The sequence below is a fragment of the Aquila chrysaetos genome, chromosome 24 (assembly GCF_900496995.4).
Source record: "Aquila chrysaetos chrysaetos chromosome 24, bAquChr1.4, whole genome shotgun sequence".
In the NCBI taxonomy this organism is placed as follows: domain Eukaryota; kingdom Metazoa; phylum Chordata; class Aves; order Accipitriformes; family Accipitridae; genus Aquila; species Aquila chrysaetos.
This window is the reverse complement of record NC_044027.1, coordinates 18,443,199-18,461,747: the sequence shown is the minus strand read 5'-3', so window position 1 is coordinate 18,461,747 and position 18,549 is coordinate 18,443,199. Positions and strand designations below refer to the sequence as shown.

At 49.9% G+C, this 18,549-nt stretch overlaps 1 protein-coding gene across 14 annotated transcripts in view; it reads right to left on the bottom strand.

The window, feature by feature from the left end:
* LOC115334876 (DAB2 interacting protein) overlaps positions 1 to 18,549 on the bottom strand; it is a 211,742-nt gene that overhangs the window by 43,499 nt on the left and 149,694 nt on the right. For 10 of the 14 annotated variants that reach the window (XR_003921283.2, XM_029999645.2, XM_029999647.2 and 7 more), the window contains one exon: positions 4,548 to 4,701. Coding sequence is in view for 13 of the 14 variants with exons in the window: in XM_029999645.2 (XP_029855505.1) it covers positions 4,548 to 4,701 (154 nt within the window). In the remaining variant the exon portion in view is untranslated. Of the gene's footprint in view, positions 1 to 4,547; positions 4,702 to 12,483; positions 12,566 to 12,908; positions 13,201 to 13,230; positions 13,338 to 14,513; positions 14,989 to 18,549 lie in introns of those variants that run through there. The other 4 variants (XM_029999649.2, XM_029999650.2, XM_029999653.2 and 1 more) reach the window with 4 other exon arrangements.

Here is an 18,549-nt window from a genome sequence, read left to right as displayed (position 1 = left end):
ATAGGTCAAATACACCTTTCAGTAAACTATACCATTAGTCCATTGCCTCAAAGGCCATTGCTCACCTAGCTTTTTGTTTGGCTCTCTTGTTTTGATGGGAGTTTCACGTACAAATGCATTTGAAAACAATGTTCTCGGATCTAGAGAATTTGGCAGGAAACTTGGAAGCTCTTCCATAAAAGAGAATTATGACTTCTTTGCTGTTGAAAGATGCTCTCTTAAAGAGAAGTTCTCCTTGGTGACACATGTGGATCCCACAGCTGCCTAGAGGATTCATATCCAAATAAATATCCTTCAATTTAGCTGTCCTTCTATTGAATCTGTTACCTAAATGTCAGCTTTTTACCAGCTATCGGTTAGGTTGAATATCTAATATATTTTCTTGCCACACTTAAGTCAACATATTACCATTGAGTTATCATGGTAAAATTTATGATACAATTACCAATTAACTAATCACTCAAAACCTAAAAAAACTGTAACTGTCATACTTAAGTGAGAGAAGGGAAAAATCCTCATGTGTCAGATATGAAGCCCTCTTGATCTGATGCTGATGGGAGCTGAAGGTCATATCTAGCATGTGTGACCAAAAATGTAATTTTCCCCAGATCTGCAATAATATCCCAGCTTTGAGCTCTGACCTAAACATCATATGGTATTAATGCTCTTCATGAGGTATTAATTATCTTGATAAAGAGTATTCTGGTCTCATCAAGATTTTGGATCTGCTAGAATACTATTAATGTACAGGATAAACTCAATTAATAAAACTCATTAATTTCTAAAATGTTACTTATTCACATTCATTACCCACAGTCCTCGGACGGGTGATCTCTTAAGTCAGATAAAAACTTGTCATTTTAAGAATGTCTTAGGTACAGCATGGGTTCCTCAAAGTACACTTGAAGGAATCTCACTGGAGTAACAACAGAAGATTATAACTGAGTTACTGAAGCTGCTTCACTCAACGCGTTTGAAAGATTTTACGAGGAAAAGTTAAGGCTCAAGCTGGTAAATACCACCATAACCAAGTGCAGAAGGGCAAACCAGCGCTGCCTGGGCCAGCCCCGCGGACCCGTGACGGCAGCTCAGGCTGTCTGAAGGGCCGTGCGAGCAACGGCGAACATTTGCACAGCTGGACTAAATTTAGTGAAGTTAAATTTAGCTCTGTTAAATTCTCCCTTGCTCAGGCAAGGCCAGGATGAGGCGACACGGTTTCAGTTGTATTGGAGCAACTACAGTTTTTCTTTCTCCTGCTCCGCATCCCCCAGCTATGTCCTGCGACAGCCCAGACACGAGCTGTGCAACAGGACAAGACTTTGGTCTGCCAAGACAGTAACAGAGCCCTTCACTCCTAACTCCCCTGCCCGGCCTGAGTCACCAGGACCCCACAAATAGCAGAGCCGGGAATAGGCTCTGGGAGTCTGGACTCCGAGTCTCCTTTACTGGACTAAGATGCCCACTGTATATTTAGCACACGCAGCATATGCAGTGGCACTAGACAATTATGCTGACTGAGAAGCCTTACAAGGAGAAAGAAGATGATGTTGAGTAACTTTTTTAAAAAAATCAATGAAGAAAACAAGTAAATACCAACTGCCAAGTACTCAGCAAGTCAAAAAAAAGCAAGTTTCATAGAACTAAATAAGCAGAAAAAGCCAAATGCAGCATTTGAAAATGCACTGCATTACTGCTGACTCTCCTTACCCCCGGCAGAACCCAGCGGAGGGGGAGCAGAGCTGAGCAGTCAGCTTCAGCACGTCTTAATGCAGGTCAGTCAAGCTAAAGGAGAGAAACAATCGCACTGTACCTTCATACAGTCAGCTGCCTCCAAACGAGCCACTTGGTTTTTTTCCACTGCAGATGGCTTTGGCACCTCTCGCTTTTGTCTCCGTTCGGGTGCACTGCCAGTTCCCTCTCTGAACCTGCCCTCTTCAGCGCGACTCCATCTGCAGCCATGTCGAATCCTGCCATCTTGCTCTCCGAGCCACGAGGCTGCTGCTGCAGCTCGGTGGAGGAGGACCCGTGGCACGCCGTACCTTGCACAACGGAGAACCAACAGACACCAGCCAGCCGGTGATGGAAGCAGCTTCCTAGGCACCGTCCACTGCCCGACCACCCCACCGCAAGGAGAAGGTAGTTAAGAACTGTGTAAGGCTGGCACTGCCCAACAACAGCAACGCTTTGCTTCTTAATTTGAGACCGCAAACTTGGCCGTTCCTGACATGATCCCTGGAGAACAGATCTACAATAGCCTCAAAGCGCAGGGACAAGGCACCTTTACCAACCCACAGCACCTTCGCGATCCACTGTGCAGAAAACGTCTTGGTCCCCCTTGTCTCCGTGACTCTGGCAGTAACTTCTCACTTGATATTTCTTGGTCAGGGCTCCTTTTCCAGGACATCAGCTGAGCTTCTCACTCTTCAGTGTTCCCAGACACAGCAGTGTGATGGCTCTTGGCCATCAGCTTCAGTTTTCCTTTCAGCCTCGTGCAGACTTCAAGCAGAGCTTTCCCAGTTCCAGGCCACAGGAACCAGCACGGGTTTTACCGCTCTTTGCTGGGCTTCCACTAAAGGGTGGCAGCAGTCTTTGCCAAGTCTTACCCGAACTTTCAGATGAAGCAATGCTGAAGGACTCGGGATCACAGACCATAGACGGGACCCTCAGGACATAATGATAACTGAAGGCAACGTTCAAGCACTGAGGAGCAGAAGATGCCTGTGCGGTTTTGTCCTTCAGCTTTCGCTACTGCCTGACACGGAGAACCATGCGATAAAGCTGTCTGTGCCAATGTAGGCGGGGGTCCGGAGGGGCCAGCGGCAGCCGCCCAGCCCGTCCCAGCACACGCTGCTCCTCTGCCCGGGCACGAGGCACGGCCCCGGCTCGTCCCTCCGGCCCCGCGCGGCCCAAAGGCAACGCTAACCCTTTGCTTCCATCAGTTGTACCGAAGCGCGCAGCGGACTGTGGTCACTGCGTGCCGTCCACCAGGGATCCTGAGAGATCTGCAAACTCATTTCAGTGCTGACCTCACTCTGAATTTGAAAGAGGCTCTCCGGAGATACAAGACCAACACATTAACACAATATGCCATTTAGCTCTCACCTCAGTCCTTCCCGCTGGAGCTTGCTGATGAGTAACCATCAGTTACAAATCAACGTCCCTCCTGTTTTCTGGCATTCTTCCTTTCCTCTGCAGGATTTGCAGAACAGCAATTAACATGCTCCTTTTTTCTGTATGACTCTTCTTTATCCAACTCACTTAAAAATAAAATTTTCTTCCTCCTTACAAGTGCATGACTCGTGTAATTTCCCTCTCAGTCAACTTTCTACAAGCACTGTTCATATCCCTTCCTCTGCTCTTGTGTGCTGCACAGAATTGGTAAACAACTCTTATATTATGGATGTCACATCTATTTTCCATCTAGCTTCATTTTATCTTTCTTGAGTGGAATGTAATAGAGGCCATATAATTTACAAAACTGTTCTCCTCCTGACCTGCCGCACTTGCTCAATTCTACAGAGAATGAACAGCACTGGAAAATTTATACCTCAGCCCACTTCAGAGTTTATGTTTGGGGCCATTTTGTGTAAGACTGTTTTTGTGTTACCTGCTTATATTTTAAGAAATGGATCTTTTAACTCGTTTCTTTCAAAGTGTGCTAATTTCAGTAAAGGAAAAAAAACCTTCATCTCTCCAGTCTGACTCCTCTTGGACACAGACAAGGCTGTTTTCACCTAGCACTGCCCATCCAAGGAAAACGTGCAGTCCCATCACCCCCTACAGTACAATCCAACCATGGATATACCGTTTAACCGCTCTTCTACGTCCAAGTACAAACAGGTTACCTCCTCTTCACAGAAACACAAGTATCGACTACCTTATTACCGTAACAAAACCATTTCCCAGTTCTATGTCCAGCCACTGCCATAAGCAATAATACTTTGCCATCCATGGTGCAGGTGAAATGATTCCCAAGACATACTGCATTGAATTACCCAACTACAGGCTGGTTTGTACGTGTCCTACTACCTCCTGCTAGTACAGATCTAACCACATGCCATAACAGATGTTAAAAAACCCTGAAATACTAACAGATTTTCTATTTACCCAAACAAGTGAAGCTTCAGTTTTCTAGACAAAGTCCTCAACACTCCCACTGACAGCAGTAGGCTATCTTCGTGACCACATATAACGTCTTTGTGAACACTGAGTAGGGATTAGCACTTTCCGCTATCTGTATGAACATAAACTACAAATTTATGCTCTGCTAATACACGGCCTTAAGTAGTTCAGCACCTGTGCCAGCAGCAAGCTCTGCTGCGACAACGGTTACAAGTCAAAGAGCTCATTGCTCTGATTTTGTGGGTATGATCCTCCTTGGAAAGATGGGAATAATTTTCTGCCTAGGAAATAGTCTCTGTGTAGCAATTCAGAGCAGAAATGTTTTATAACAGCGAGAGCCCAACATGCAAGCCCGCACCTGGCTCCCCAGTCAGCCCCATCACATGGCACGAACGGCCCCCGGGATGGACAGAAAGGCTCCTTACCTCAAAGCAATAGTCTTGTCCCAGGATGCTACTGTGGACTGGCTTGATGACCACTTCTTCCTCCATACTGAGATCCAGAGCCTCAACAGCACTACTGGGACTGAGCAAAGACTCGTGGGAGCGCGATTCTTTCAGCCTCGGCATTAGATGGGATCTAGAGGAAAAATGTAACAGTATCAGTAGATGCTTTCCTTCCCAGAGAAATTATTTAGTCCATCTGTTAGCAACAACTGCAGAATATTCCTGGGAATTTTTTTCCATGAGATAACTGAGGGCCCAGAATAGCAGGGACTGCTACGTTGTCCCATTTATAATTTGGTGAGCATTACAGGCTCTATTACAGGCTGTATGTTCAGTAAAAACGTTTTTTCCAAACTCCGATGCAGTCAGGACTACATTATTAGAGGTTTGTAGACTGCAGGTCTCTGCACAGCCAAGTATGTCTTTAAATGGCCATCACACCTGCTGTGTGAGACTTTCCAGGTGTGCTGCAGTACGAGTGGATCAGGGCCGGCTGGCCCCAGCACAAACTACTGTGCTCGTTAGTACCACAGCTGGGTCTGCAGGACCTAGTGCTGAGCTCCGGCGGCGCTGAGCACTGACTGCCAGCACAGGACCGTGTCTGCATGCGTGTGGGAGATTCCATTAGCATCCTACTTCATTTCACGCTGTTTCGCAGCACCCAGTCCCTACTGACAGAAGGAAGTTACCTGCGAATGGGGAGGAATTAATGGCAGATCCTTCTAAAACCCCAGCCGTGTTCACTCACTGCACGCAGAGCGTGCCTGGGGAGCGGCTGGCACTGCCAGGTACCCTTCTCCCTATCCAAATGCACACATCTGTATCATGGATGCAGCCGGTGTCTGGGATCCGTACTCCGTAACCAATAACCCGAGGGCTCGTGTGCTCTCTCCAATTGTTACACACATCCCCGGGATGGGGACAGTGTGGAAAATAAGGCCATGATAGCCCTATCGATTGATCTAAATGCTCTGGAGTCCCACTGGCAGCATTTAGCAGCAGGGAGCCCACAGACAGCAAGCAGCACACCATTTTTGAGACAGCCAATACAATCAATGGTGCTGTAACTCTTAAAGCAAAACCAGAGAGCTCAAGGGGAAAAAAAAAAAAGATAGCTAGCTAGGTAGTCCCAGGGAAAACACAACAAAACCATAAAGTGGCAAGGGAAAAAATAACTTCAGAGCAAGGGGAGCAGTTACCTTCTGTATAGCCTGCACCATTTAAAATGTTCCTACGCCAGCCAGCTCACAAAAGCTCTGATCCTGGTAACTCTGACCTTTAAAACTTCTGGCAAGCACTTTAGGGTCTTCCAAAGAGACCGCATATCCCTCTGTCTACAAAGACAGTATGCCGCCTTCTTCAAAGGCACGGAAGGACAGAAATAAGGGGAGTTTGAGATATTCTCAGCACGGTCTTTTATGAGCGAAACAACAATACTCCCAGTATACTCTCAGACTGCTTTGTCTGCATGTGTTGAGTTTTGTCGTTCTCTAGAAACTCTGGTAAAGCTGACCACCCGAAACACAGAGAAATGTCAACAGTGCACGCAAAATTCACAGCTTCCAGTGAATCACATGCCAAGCTGAATCTAGAAAACAGCCAAAGGAGATTCTAGGATAAACAGCAGCGGAAGATAAACAGGTGCTTCTCTAGATTTGTCATTAAGATTCAAGCCATGGATGAACCCCCAGGTGATAACGGATCAGCCCACAGCTGGGTTCTCCAGCTGAGCATGCTAAATGGAGAGTCTGAAAGCTGCAGGCCACCCCTTCTCGCCCGCAGCACGGCGGGATAACGAGCCTGGGGACACACTGCCCAAGGGTTCAGCAACAGCACCGTCCCCAGACACGTCCCTGCATCTACTGAGGCTGACAGCCAGGACCAGCTGTGGTGGTACCTGTTAAGGCATCTGCAGAAAAACAGACTACGACACCACAATCTTTTCTTAAAGGACAACCACCAGCCCTCAAATGTTAAAAGCCCTGGCTTAGCACAGCCCTGTGCTGGATCAGAAGCCGTGGCTTTGAAGCAAAAGGCTCTCTATCCCATTAGCGATTCTCTAAACTGCCCACTCTCCCCATATCTCTATGGTGAATAAATTGATCTTTAGGAACTGAGTACAGTCATTTCCCAGTACTTTGTGGCAATTTTACACTATTTTCACAGAAAAGGGTCCATATCCTTTTCCTCTGAATGATACTGTAAATTAACTTTAATACAGGCAGACAGATCGAGTTACCTCTGGACGCTGAGTGCAGAACTAATATCCAGCAGCTCAAGAACTGACAATACAGACTGCTCACCAAGCCCCGATAAGCCCAGAATCAAGGCATTTATGGTAAATCTTACTTCCATATTTTACAGATGAAATTAGAAAAGGTACATAACCAAGCGGAGACTTGCACTCTTGTGTGGACAAACAGAAATACTGATAATCTAAACCCACAGCTCAGCAGCTACACACTGTAACACACACGTACATCACCGAGCTGGACTGCTTCATGCTGGCCTAAGAATTTTTGTTAAAATTAAAACAAAACAAGTCTATTTTTCATTTAAAACTACTGCAGCTGCAAGGCCATGGGTGGGAGTGCAGATGTGCAATACGAAGAATTACCAAGGGGGAGCTTCTCAGGACATATTATGTTCTCACCAGATTCAGCAAATGTGTATTTATATCCCTCCATACTCTGCTGTATGCTCCTGGGAATCCTAAAATTAACATGACTTTTCTTAGGCAGGAGGTTATTTGCCAGGTTCTTGCCTCGGCAGGACCCACTCCCATGATGTCTTTTACTCCTGAACGGCTGACCAGATCCAACCCAGGTCAGTAACAGAAACATTTTTCACCAGATGCTGCACTGTACGGAGGCAGCGCTGCAGGTCGCAAATCAGCCCTAAAAGGCTCAGCATCTGCCTGCGTATCAAGTGGGGAGATGTCATTAATTAGAGACTCTCGTTTGAAACCTCAGCGGAAGGGACGAGAGATCTTTCCGCCAGAGGCAGCCCTGGCAGAGCAGGATAAGTGCTGCCTGTGCAGAGCCTCCTCCCAGGGCAACCGCCCCCATCCCCTCCCGAGCACCCCAGAGCTGGCCCTGACGCTACGGCACTTAACCCGCGGCAGCCCGGCACGGTCCGGGGGGCCTGCAAACGCCCCGGAGTGCAAGAAGGGCTCTACACCGCCAGTCTTCAAAGGACACACGGTCCTTTCATTTTAATACCCTGTTCCAGAGGAGAGAGCATTTCTCATGTCCTTTGGTAAGTAACATGACATTTGCAGCAGGAGTCCATTTACTGGAAGATGTTTGCAAGTCCCTGTCACAGCTCCCGCAGACTTCCCTTTGTATTAACGGTAAGAAAAAGGTCCTGCTAAGGCCGTAAGCTGCTTCCCTGACGCAGAGGGTGAGGGCATTCTTCGTACTGGAAGGACCACTCAGCGTTCCCCCTGTTTGGGCATCGCGTGCATTTTACAGTGAAGCCTTTGGAGCGATAACGTCTCTGCCTTGTGCTGTATCAGGCCACAACAGACCTGGAGGGCTTCATCCAAAGACAATTTACAGGGCAAGGGCTGGCAAGTGCTAAAAAACCCCCCAACAAATCCACTCGCTGATGAAGAAGCGCAGCAGTATTAAGCACACAATGCGACGGCTGGACTCAGCCTGAAATGGGGCACCGGTGCGGCTGTGCTGGTGTGCCCCAGCTGCTGGGGAAGACTCGTCTCGGTTCCCTCCAGCTCTGCCCCGAGACTCACCACCCGCTGCCAGAATTTCCTCCCGAGAAGGTAGGCACGTTTCTATCAGGAGACCCTAACAACCTGATGTCCCCAAAGGAGTGTAACGATACATCACTGCCCCTGGGGCAGAAGCAGCGACAGAAGCAGGAGATGGATACTCCTCAGCTCTGCCTGCTTCCACCCAGCGCGGGCAGAGAGCAGCATCCACGGCGACAGAGATAGCAGAGTCCCTGTAAACTTGTGCTCTTCCTTAGCCATCCAACATCCTAACGGGCAAACTCACCTGGAACATCATTTGCTTACTGTATACATACACTTCCAAGATGACAGAGGCACTTTGTTCAAATTCATCTCTCTACCATCACTTTTCAAAACGCTGCCTGTGGGGCCATCCAATCTCTTGCTGTAATAACTCGCTGTATATTTCAGGTCCCGTCCCGGCTTACATGAGCTGATCAAATTCAATTCCTACACCTTTGTTTTAATATGGTGGGAACGGCCAGCTGCCCAGAGACATCTCACAGCAGGAAACCCTCTTTCCAAACAGCACATTCAGTTCTTTCTGCCATAGGCCTTATTTTAATCCCTTTCTACTTGCCTAAAGTTCAGTTGAAATGAAGGGGGTGAAAAATCTCATAAAAGACCACATTAGTTCTAAAGAGAAATAACATTACTGCTACCGGCACTGACCTGGAGAGTCCTACAGAGAGGCAGCCAGTCTCTGGTTATTAAAGAAAGAGGTTTACTGCCCAAGAGCAATGACAGAGGATTGTTGTTCTAAATAATAAAAGTCATAAAACATTACCATGCAAAGGGATGCCATCCCCCTCTGCCTGCTTCCTTCATAGGCAGCCAGAATTAGGGACGTCAAGTATTACCAGGCTATGACAGCACACCTAGTCTAACCAGGACCTTGTGGACTGCAGCGAAGACTTTGTGGACAAAGGGAAACAAGCATGGAGGGACAATCCGTTCTCTCCTCATCAAACTTCAGGGCTGGATTTTGAGCAAAGGAGGCAGCAACCATCCATGTGCAGCAGCGGCACCACGCAGGCAGCACCTCTGCAGAATGACTGGAGGGACTGCCCAGGAGTCCAGGCTCAATGTTCTTTCAAGAACAAAGATACTCTGCCGAGGCTACAAGGAAGGAAAAAATGTAGGGCCTGTCTACACAGAATTATTCTGGAATAGGCCTTGTGTGTTTAAACTCATACACTCTTTTTCCAGAATTGCCTTCTTGTGAAGACAAGCCCTCAAAGGGCCAACCCCATTGGTTTTCATTTCAGAACCTCACCTGCCTGAAACCACCCGGCTGCTGCTTCAGTGGTTTTATGATGAAAATTTTCCTGATATTTTTGAGAGACAGAAACAAACAGGGAACCTGGCTGGGTAGCTGCAGAGGGATGGAGCAGACACAAAATGTAACACTGAAACACAGGGAAAAAAATAAAGAGCCTTTCTTAAATCTCCTGCTGTTCCACTCAGAGAGCACAAGCAGATAGGGAAATTTTGAAAGAAGTCCAGGCACTAAGCTGAAGATGTCCCATTAACACCAGCTGTAGAGTCGGCCTTTGCAATGTGAATGCCTCCCCACTGTCAGAGAGATCTGATCTCCTAAATTACAGGTTTGACTCTGCGACACGTCTCCTGGTCAGGAAACACTCCCTGCATACAGCTTTTCAAGGGCTGACAGTTCTTTTCTCTGACCAGCTGGGAAGAGGGTCTTTAGGGCAGTCCTCACCCTCTCACCAGCACACGTCAGCTGCAGGAGGTCCTACATGCACAAATGCAGCGGAACAGACCGTGAGATTCACGTGCAGCATAGACAGAATTTAAATCTGTCTCCAGCCTGGGGATTAGGTTTTGTTATGACTGAGAACAAAGTGGACAACTCCACCAAATTGATTTGCAACATCAGATGGGAGAAGGATTTTAGCAGTCGCAAAGGGGAGTAAATCACACGCCATCCTCTGCCAGCTTCACCAGGGGCAGCAAAATCGGGCGCTGGGCAGCTCTGCTGTACGCAGGCTCTCCCACCTGAGGCTCGGAGCCTCGCTGCTGCTGGTTACAAACTGGGACCACGCTCTCTGCAGAGCCCAAACTGGTCCGATGGCTGCGTTTCTTCCCGCAGTAGATGCAAACCAGGGTCTCCTACACAGCCTCATTAGCAGTGCCTGTGTGACCCCCCCTCGCCTGGTGCTGACTTCCCGCTAACCTCCTGACCACTGCTGGGAGTTCTCATCCATTCCTCCCCAATGCCTCATCCTGCTTCAATTTAACACATAAATATGAGAGTGATGTTATGGGAATAACCAAGAACAACAGTACAAGAGAACTTGCACGCTTCCAGAAGATGAGAGAATGATTTTTTTCCTGAGGACAGGACGCGTGGATGAAGTCCCAGCATGCTGCATATCCTTCTCCATGTTCTGCTAACCTGAACTTCCTCCCGCCGTTTTCTGAACTCCGGCTGCGGATCTCTGCCCTGGCAGTGCCGCAGTGGGCTGAAGCGAAGGTGGATGCTCTGCAGCCTTTGGGGCTCTGTGGGCGGCAGGTGCTGGGAAACACCCCTCAGCGCGCTCACGATGGGAAGCTGGTGTCACATGTTACCCGCACTAACGCAACACCTTCGCGAGCAACACAAAGGACATGTAATTAAACTTATTAATGCCTGCCCTTGTTTTTAGACTGTTCTCAGTTTTAACTGGCAGCAGAATTAATTACATTCAAAAGGACTCTGTCAGCTCATACCAGATTCCAAATGTTGTTTTTGCCAGAACAAACCTGAATTTTAACACATGACATTCACCTGAGCATGGGTGTTTGTTCGTTTAACAACATGCCACTGCAAAGTTTGTCAGTGACAACCTGAAAGTCCAGCACAGTATAACCAGCAAGGACGCCGACTGCATTTGTAACGTGCAAGATGAGAGAAACTGCAAAAGCAAGCAAAATGTGTCAAGAGCAAGAAGCAAAAGGTGATCAGAAATACACCTGAGTTTCAATAATCAAAAATGTTGTTAGGAAGCTAAGGAAGTAACTTCTCCTTCTTCCTCAAGAGCAGAATGGCACCACCATCTCAATTTCAACAGAAATTGACACTTTATAGAAAAAAAATTACCTTTTCTTATCACATCAGCCCAAACCAGTGTAAATAAATAGCGCCCTATCTGTGGACATCTGATGCAAACGGCAGCCACAGATCCACCACTCCGACCCGGGAGTTCCAACCACAGCGCAGCCCTGAGAACTAGTCGTTCCCACAGCACCAGTTTCTGGAGCGAGGAGGGATTGTAGAGCCCCCCAAAGCACCTGGGGAACCTCCAAGGAGGCACAGGCAAAACCAGGAGGTAGGGCTGCTGCGAGGGCTGACCCAGAGCACCCCCCCGCTCCCTGCCACCACCCAGGGGCTGGAACCACAGAAACACGGGGAGCTCCCCAGCTGCGTCTGGGACTCACAAGCTTCCAGGGTGGGAGGGGAGCGTGGGGATAAAGGTTTTGATTTTTATCACTGAAATTTTGCTTAACCTAAGCCCGGAGGCAGAACCCCGACAAGAAAGAAGAAGCAAGGCAGGATCTCTCCTCCTGGATTAACCACAAGGAAAGTGAAGTCGCAAGCCCCATCTCCCACACCGCGGCCCTGGCTCCTGAGCCCGGCCACGGGCGTCTGCCTCGGTCAGCGACGACGTTTTAACAAATAACGACGAAAACAAATTCTTAACACACAGAATCACGGACGGAACGCTGCTAAAAATAAACAAGCCGAACCGAGGACCGGGCTGAAAGCGAGCGGCAGGCTGCCATCACCCAGCGGCGGGGGGCCAACAGCCGCAGTGCCTTCCTGCGCGACCCCGGCCACCGGCCCCGCTCCGCTCCCTGCCCGCCCCGGGCCCCCCCCCGCAGCCCCATCCCCATCCCCATCCCCACGCTCATCCCGCCCGGGGGTCCGCGGGGCGCAGCCGGCCGTCGCTGTGACAAGCGGCCCCGCCGAGGCAGGGCCGCTCGGCCGCCGTGCGGGTCCGGCCCCAGATGGCGGCAGCAGCCCGGGCGCGGAGTTTGCTTTGGACGCGCAGGAACCCCGCGGGCCCACGCACACGCACTCGCACACGTACACACACACACACACGTACTCACACACACACTCGCCCCGCACACCCCAGCCCGCCCCGCCCCGCCACTCACCCGCAGGGTCCGGCTCCCGCCGCCCCGCTCCTGCTCGGCCATGCCGCGCTCCCGCCGGCCGCGGAGCGGGCCGCCCCCCCCACCCCGGCCCCCGCCGCCGCCCCGGGCCGGCCCCGCCGCCGCCGCCGCCCCGCCCCGCTCGGGCAACCGCGCCGCTGCCGCTGCCGGGGCCGCCGGATTGGCTGCGCTTGTAGCTGGGCAGAGCGCCCCGGGCCCGCCGCCCCCGCTCTCCGCTCGCCGGCCGCAGCCCCGGCTCGGCTCCGGGGCGGGGGGGGGGGGCGGGCGGGAGGATGATGGCTCTTCCCCCCGCTGCCGCCCAGCAGCGTTCCCTGCTGCCCGCCGGGGCCGCCGCCACCGCCCCCCCCCCCCCCCCCCCCCAGCGCCGGCAGCCCCCCCCGATAGCCCGCGGTCGCCGAGCCGCTCACCCCTCGCCAAAGCCCGCCTGTCCCGCGTCCGTTCGTCGCTTTCATTTTGTTGTGATAAACCTCGGGGAAATCCACTTCTCCAGCAGCCTTTATTTTTGCAAAAAAAAAAAAAAACCCCAAAACCAAAAAAACGGCACTAGGGCACTTCTCCCCTGACCGCTTCCCTCCTGCTCGGCTCGGAGGCTGTCCTGCGGGTCGACGGTACCGGGGAGGGGAGAAGGAAGGCAGCCGCCTGCCCGCCGCCAGGCCGCCCGCTCGGGTGTCCTTGCCCTGGGATGCACACGCACATTCCTTTCCCATTTTGGAAAGCCGAGTCACTGACCTTTGCAACAGCGCAATCCACAGTAAGGAGTAGCGTCTGCAGCAGCAGCCGGCCGCACCTGCGTGAGCCATGATCCGCACCCCGACACCCCTCACGCACAGAGCGATCCCGCATGAGAACCCCCCGCCGGCCGGCACCCGGCGAGGCTCAGGTGAGTGCTGTGCTCACGGCCTGGCTCCCCGGCGCTCCCGGCGCAGCTCGGGGTTGTTTAAGTGCAGGCTCACCAAACGCGGTGCCCAGAGCAGCGGGTAAGCGCGAGAGGAGGACGCGAGACGGTGGAGAACGGAGGGGAAGGCTACCCAGCATGGTCCGACTGTCCTGATTGCCACCATCCTCACCCAGCCCACGCCGACACGTTCCCAGAGCCAGACTGCTGCTGTCATCGCGGCGTATTCAAATGCCTCCATTACTCATCAAGAACAAAGTAGGACTATCTAGTAAATGAAAAACCACCACATGGCACTGTCCCCTGCCTGTTATTTATGGCTGCTTCCTTTTCCACTTTTCAAAGGCTACCGTCCATGTCTGCAGCAAATCATAAATCCTCCAGCTCTTGCAAGGCTGCTCCGGATCAGGGGAGAAAGCAGGCACCTGGGCTGCAAACGCTGGTCAGCGTTGGAGGGGAAAGCGAGAACAAAGGTAAATATCCCTGACTGAAAAGAATGCTCAGGGTTTCCCCACACCAGAGGGGAAGGAAGCAGGTCTCAGACTGGGAGACGGGCAGGTCCTGCCCGAGGCAGCAGGCACGAGTCTCGCCTCCTCCAGTGACTTGCAAACCGGATTCCCAGACGGACCGTCCCTCCAGCCAGCACCGCCGTGCGCGGCGCTGACAAACGAGTCAAAATGCGTAGGTTCTCTGCCCAGCTCCGACACTAACTCCCTGCACATCCTCTTTTACGTGCCTCTCCTCCTCAGCCGGAGAGGTAGGTGGGCATGACCCTCTCTCACCTCCAAAGGATCCAGAAAATGTGAAGGACTGGCAGCATTTTTGCTGGACTTGAATAATAAGGAGCACTGTCTGTCACCTAAGACCAGTGGGGTCCTTTTCTTCCTTCCAGGGTAAACTGGTCCCCACCGTGCCCGGGGGACAACGGCATCAGCTCACCAGCCATGCTGGCAGCAGAACACCCCAGTCAGAGCATTTCCCACCTTGCCTCCTTAGTGGAGCACATGCAGACCCTTTCCCCTTGCAGTCTGCAAACAGTGCTCTGGATTTAGCACATTTTGCCTCATTTTTGCTTCCCCCTCCCGTTTCCCCTGCCAGCGGTTTGAAGTTTTCTCACCCTTTGCTGGCAGATGCCATGCAGAGAGACAAGCTCGCTGTCCTCGATCTGCTTTTCAGGGCTTCTATAAAGTAGGGCACCAGCATCAACCCAGCGTCAGGTTTTTGATACATTGCTGGAGTAGCCAAAAATAATAACAGGCAGCTTCAGTCAATCTTTTCGTTCTCAAATCTGCAGCAGCAGCAGCACAGGGGTCCTTTGTGTGGCAGAGCAAAGATACGGTGCACGCCAGGCTGAAATCCCCGTCAGCAATCCACAGCCATTCCCGCCTGTGAGCCGGGCTCACCAGCAGCTCCCGAGGAGTGCACTTGGGTCCTCAACAGGGAGCCTTTGCCTTGTGGTGTCCCCTTTCCCACAGCCATCAGTGTTTTGCTGTCCGTATTTCCTTCAGCACCTTATCTCCCTCGCTGCGGCGAAACGCTAAGGTCAAGTTACAGTTTTACCAACCCTTTTATCTTTCTGGCAAGGCACGAAAACGCAGAACCTGAACTTTGGAACGAGCCCTCGCACTTGCAGCGGGTGGAAAGCGGAGCAGACCGAAGGCAGCGGGGGAAGAGAGAATCCAGGTCCTCTCTGCAGCTGAGCACTGGAATATTTTCTGTTGCACGTTCAGACACATTATTAGGACAATCTGGAAGGAAGTACCAAACCAAACAAGCATGTGCTTTTGGCCTGCGTTCCAGCAGGAAGCCAGATACGCTGGGAACTGTGGCAGTTCCAGCTGACGTAAGGACCCAGCACAGCTCCGCTGCTTCTACCAGATGACAAAGAAGACCAACAAGACCCAGCAAAAGAGGTCTGTTTGCTGGGAACTGCCCAGTTGAATTTCCCCTGTCCCACACCTGAAATTCTAGACAGTCAGTCTGTGCAGGACTGGCACACAAGCCAGGCGTCAGGAGATGAACGCATGAACTTGGAGCCCCCAGGTGTTCTGTGGTACCATCCTGCTGCACATTCATTCTTCACGCTCTCACCTCAGCGAATGACAAATGTTTTTCCCAAAAGTAACGTGCTGCCATGCCCTTGCCCCAGCAGGCTGCCCCATCGACCACGCTGTACTTGGGTTGGTGGCTAAAACGTTTGAACTTCTTGGGGCTACAAGTCTGTAATGTATGGGTCATTCGTTCCCCCTCCCTCCCCATGGCCTCTGGACTGAATATCCTTGTGTAGCTCAGGAGATACAGAAGCTAAAACTTTGCAGACCAGGGCCTCAACAACTGCTCTTTCCCCCTCCCCAGGGAGTGCCAGGCAGTGAAGAAACCGCACTCCGTTGACTCAATGTTTAAATACTGCTGCACTGAGCATTACTACCACCAAGAAGAAGTCTGTACATCAAAGTCTCAGCTAATTTTGTTCCAAGCCAGGTTTTTTCCCGGCTTCCTTAAAGCAAGCTTGTTCCTCATTCCTCATCTAAACAAGGTGGTGTCTCCCTGCAGACTGTCGTTCTCCCGACAGGCGGCTCTGTTCGGAGGGCGATACACAGGTGTACAAAACGGTCAGAGCTATTATTATCATTGCCAATGCCGGCATCCTCCCCAGGGCACTGTACGTGACCTCTACCCCTTCTTCACATTTGCACCTCCTGTTCCTTATGGAATCCCAGCACCCACCCACCCGACTCACTAAGAAATAGCATTTGTGAAAGGAAAGCCGCTGTGCTTCGTCAGAGGGCAGGTAAAATAGTACCTTCAGTGGGTTATTAGAGTAAGTTTTCCATTCACAGTTAGGCTCAGTGATTACTATTTCTATTATCTGTAGTCACTTTTTATTGACTGTGAAGCCAGCTCTTCATGACCATGTTGTCTATCACTGGGAAAAAACGATTTCCCCAATAACCTTGAAGGGTTAGAAGTAGAAGGGACTGTGATTACCCAGATTTACTCCAAATTTACAGTTAAAATCAAAATGCCTGTCAATGTCCTAAAAAGCACTTATTTTGGAAAGTTCGAACAATCCCTTATTTCAGCATAATTAACATTAAAAGACATGTAATCGCACAACAGGCTGGCTGTTACTGGGTTGCTGCTCAAGCACTGGGGTGGGCACAGTCATTATTGTGGAGCTCTACCGAAGAACTCTTCAACGGATGTACCACAACCTATGGCACCGTCAAGCAACGTATGGATTTCACTGCAGATACCATTAAATCGACTCTCAGGACTCCCAATGTTCCTCCATCAAACTTCATATTCACACAGTAGCCACCGCGCGCTCGAGAACTACAGCTCAACAGCCCGTAACCTTGACCGCGGTTGTGTTTGTTTATTTTGTCCTTCAGTTCAATTTCAGCAAAAAGGTAGTCTGAGGTTGAAGGGCACAAAAATTACCCAGGCCTTGCAGAATACAGGAACAATGGCCAGATTAAACTAAGAGATTATTAAAAGATTTCTTCACCTGCTTTATTAAAATGTACTCGATGTTCACAAGAGCCAAGCTGCAGCAACGTAGCAGAATTCACATCTAGCACTTCTGAAAAATCAGGCACCGTATCAAATAGTATTTACACTGAAAGAATTTTTAACCTCTGACTAATGCTGCCTTTTACGCCATATTTCATAGCGGCTAGACAGTGGATCTGGACCGACCGATTTCTCTTTCTGCTTGTAATTAGCTTCACTTTTCTGCTGTCCTGAACAAGCATTAGACTTTCCTCTAGGAATGTAATCCCCATCAAGAGGAAGCCTGTCTTTACTGAGATGCCACTCATCTTTTCTGGAGGTTTTATTTAAAATGTAACATTGTTATTAGCAGCAGATTTTTATAAAACCTTTTTGTGAGGTCCCATTCCTGCAAACATTCAGTATCATTTTGTGCTATTAGTCTCGCTTCAGAGACACTACTTAACATTCAATGGCAATTTGAGCCAAGAAGCATTTGCAGGAGTCAAGTTTTGAATTTCAAATCTAAACTACACAGGGGTACCAATGGCATATGACTTTGAGCCTGACAAACACAAATATATGTTTTAGCATCTAAAGTACAGTTTGTTTTGATTTGTCCTTCCGTCTAACAATATTGGCATACATAATAGCTTCAGTTTAATAGGTAATAGCTGACTTCAGAGACTGAATGATGTTCTTAAACAAAATGATGTTCTTAAAAACCAACATCCAATCAATGAAAAGTTTATAATCAGAATAAAGTTAGGAAAATGTTCCTTTGCTGCTGCTGAACTCTTCCTTAAAAAAAAAAAAAAAAACAAAACACCAAGAAAAGCTCAAAGCATTTTAAAGTTTGTTTTGATTGTGTGTATTTTATTCAGAGATGGCACCAGGATATAAAGCTAATTTCTTCCAATTGCTATCTGCCTTCTAGCCAGATAGATTTTAGTGTCTTTTAGGGATATAAAGCACATCCTTCTCATGGGAACCTTCTTTTCAGATGGAATGAGAGATTCACACTGATGAAGTCGGTGATTTTTCTATGGCTTTCAGAGCTGTAACTGTAGGCAATCCATCCCAGGGAGCGCACACACTATCCCCTGATCTCCTCTGCCTCCGGCATGTTTTAGGAGACAGAAGCCCTTGGAAGACACAGAGTATTTTTGCAGTGTTGTACACAGCATCTGAGCGTATGCTGACAAGGTAAAGGGAAATTGGAACGCACTAAGGAATGCTGAAGGCAGACCCAGTGCCTGAGTGGGTGCACGCTCCCAGCCCATTAGCACTGTCCCTGGGCTTATCTCGCAGGCACAGATGCTGGAGGCAGCTACGAGCCCCCTTCTCCTGACAGCCTGGGGCTTTCCCTTCTGGGGTGCTCTCCGCAGCCAGCTACCAACAGAAATCGGTAATACTGACACAGGAACCACAGTACCTCCACAAACAGCCACATCCATACTAAAAACATCCCCAAATCCCCAAGTAGTAAGACGTATCTGCCTGCAGAATCTGTGCAGTGATGCCTGACAGAATGGGACCTCAGGAAAAGCCGTCGGCACTGGAAAGCTTGCAAATCCTGACTGCAGTCCCCATCTATCCCCCCCAACATACAGGTAGGAAAAGAAAAGATATTTTTAAAGATCACCTCACTGGTTTTT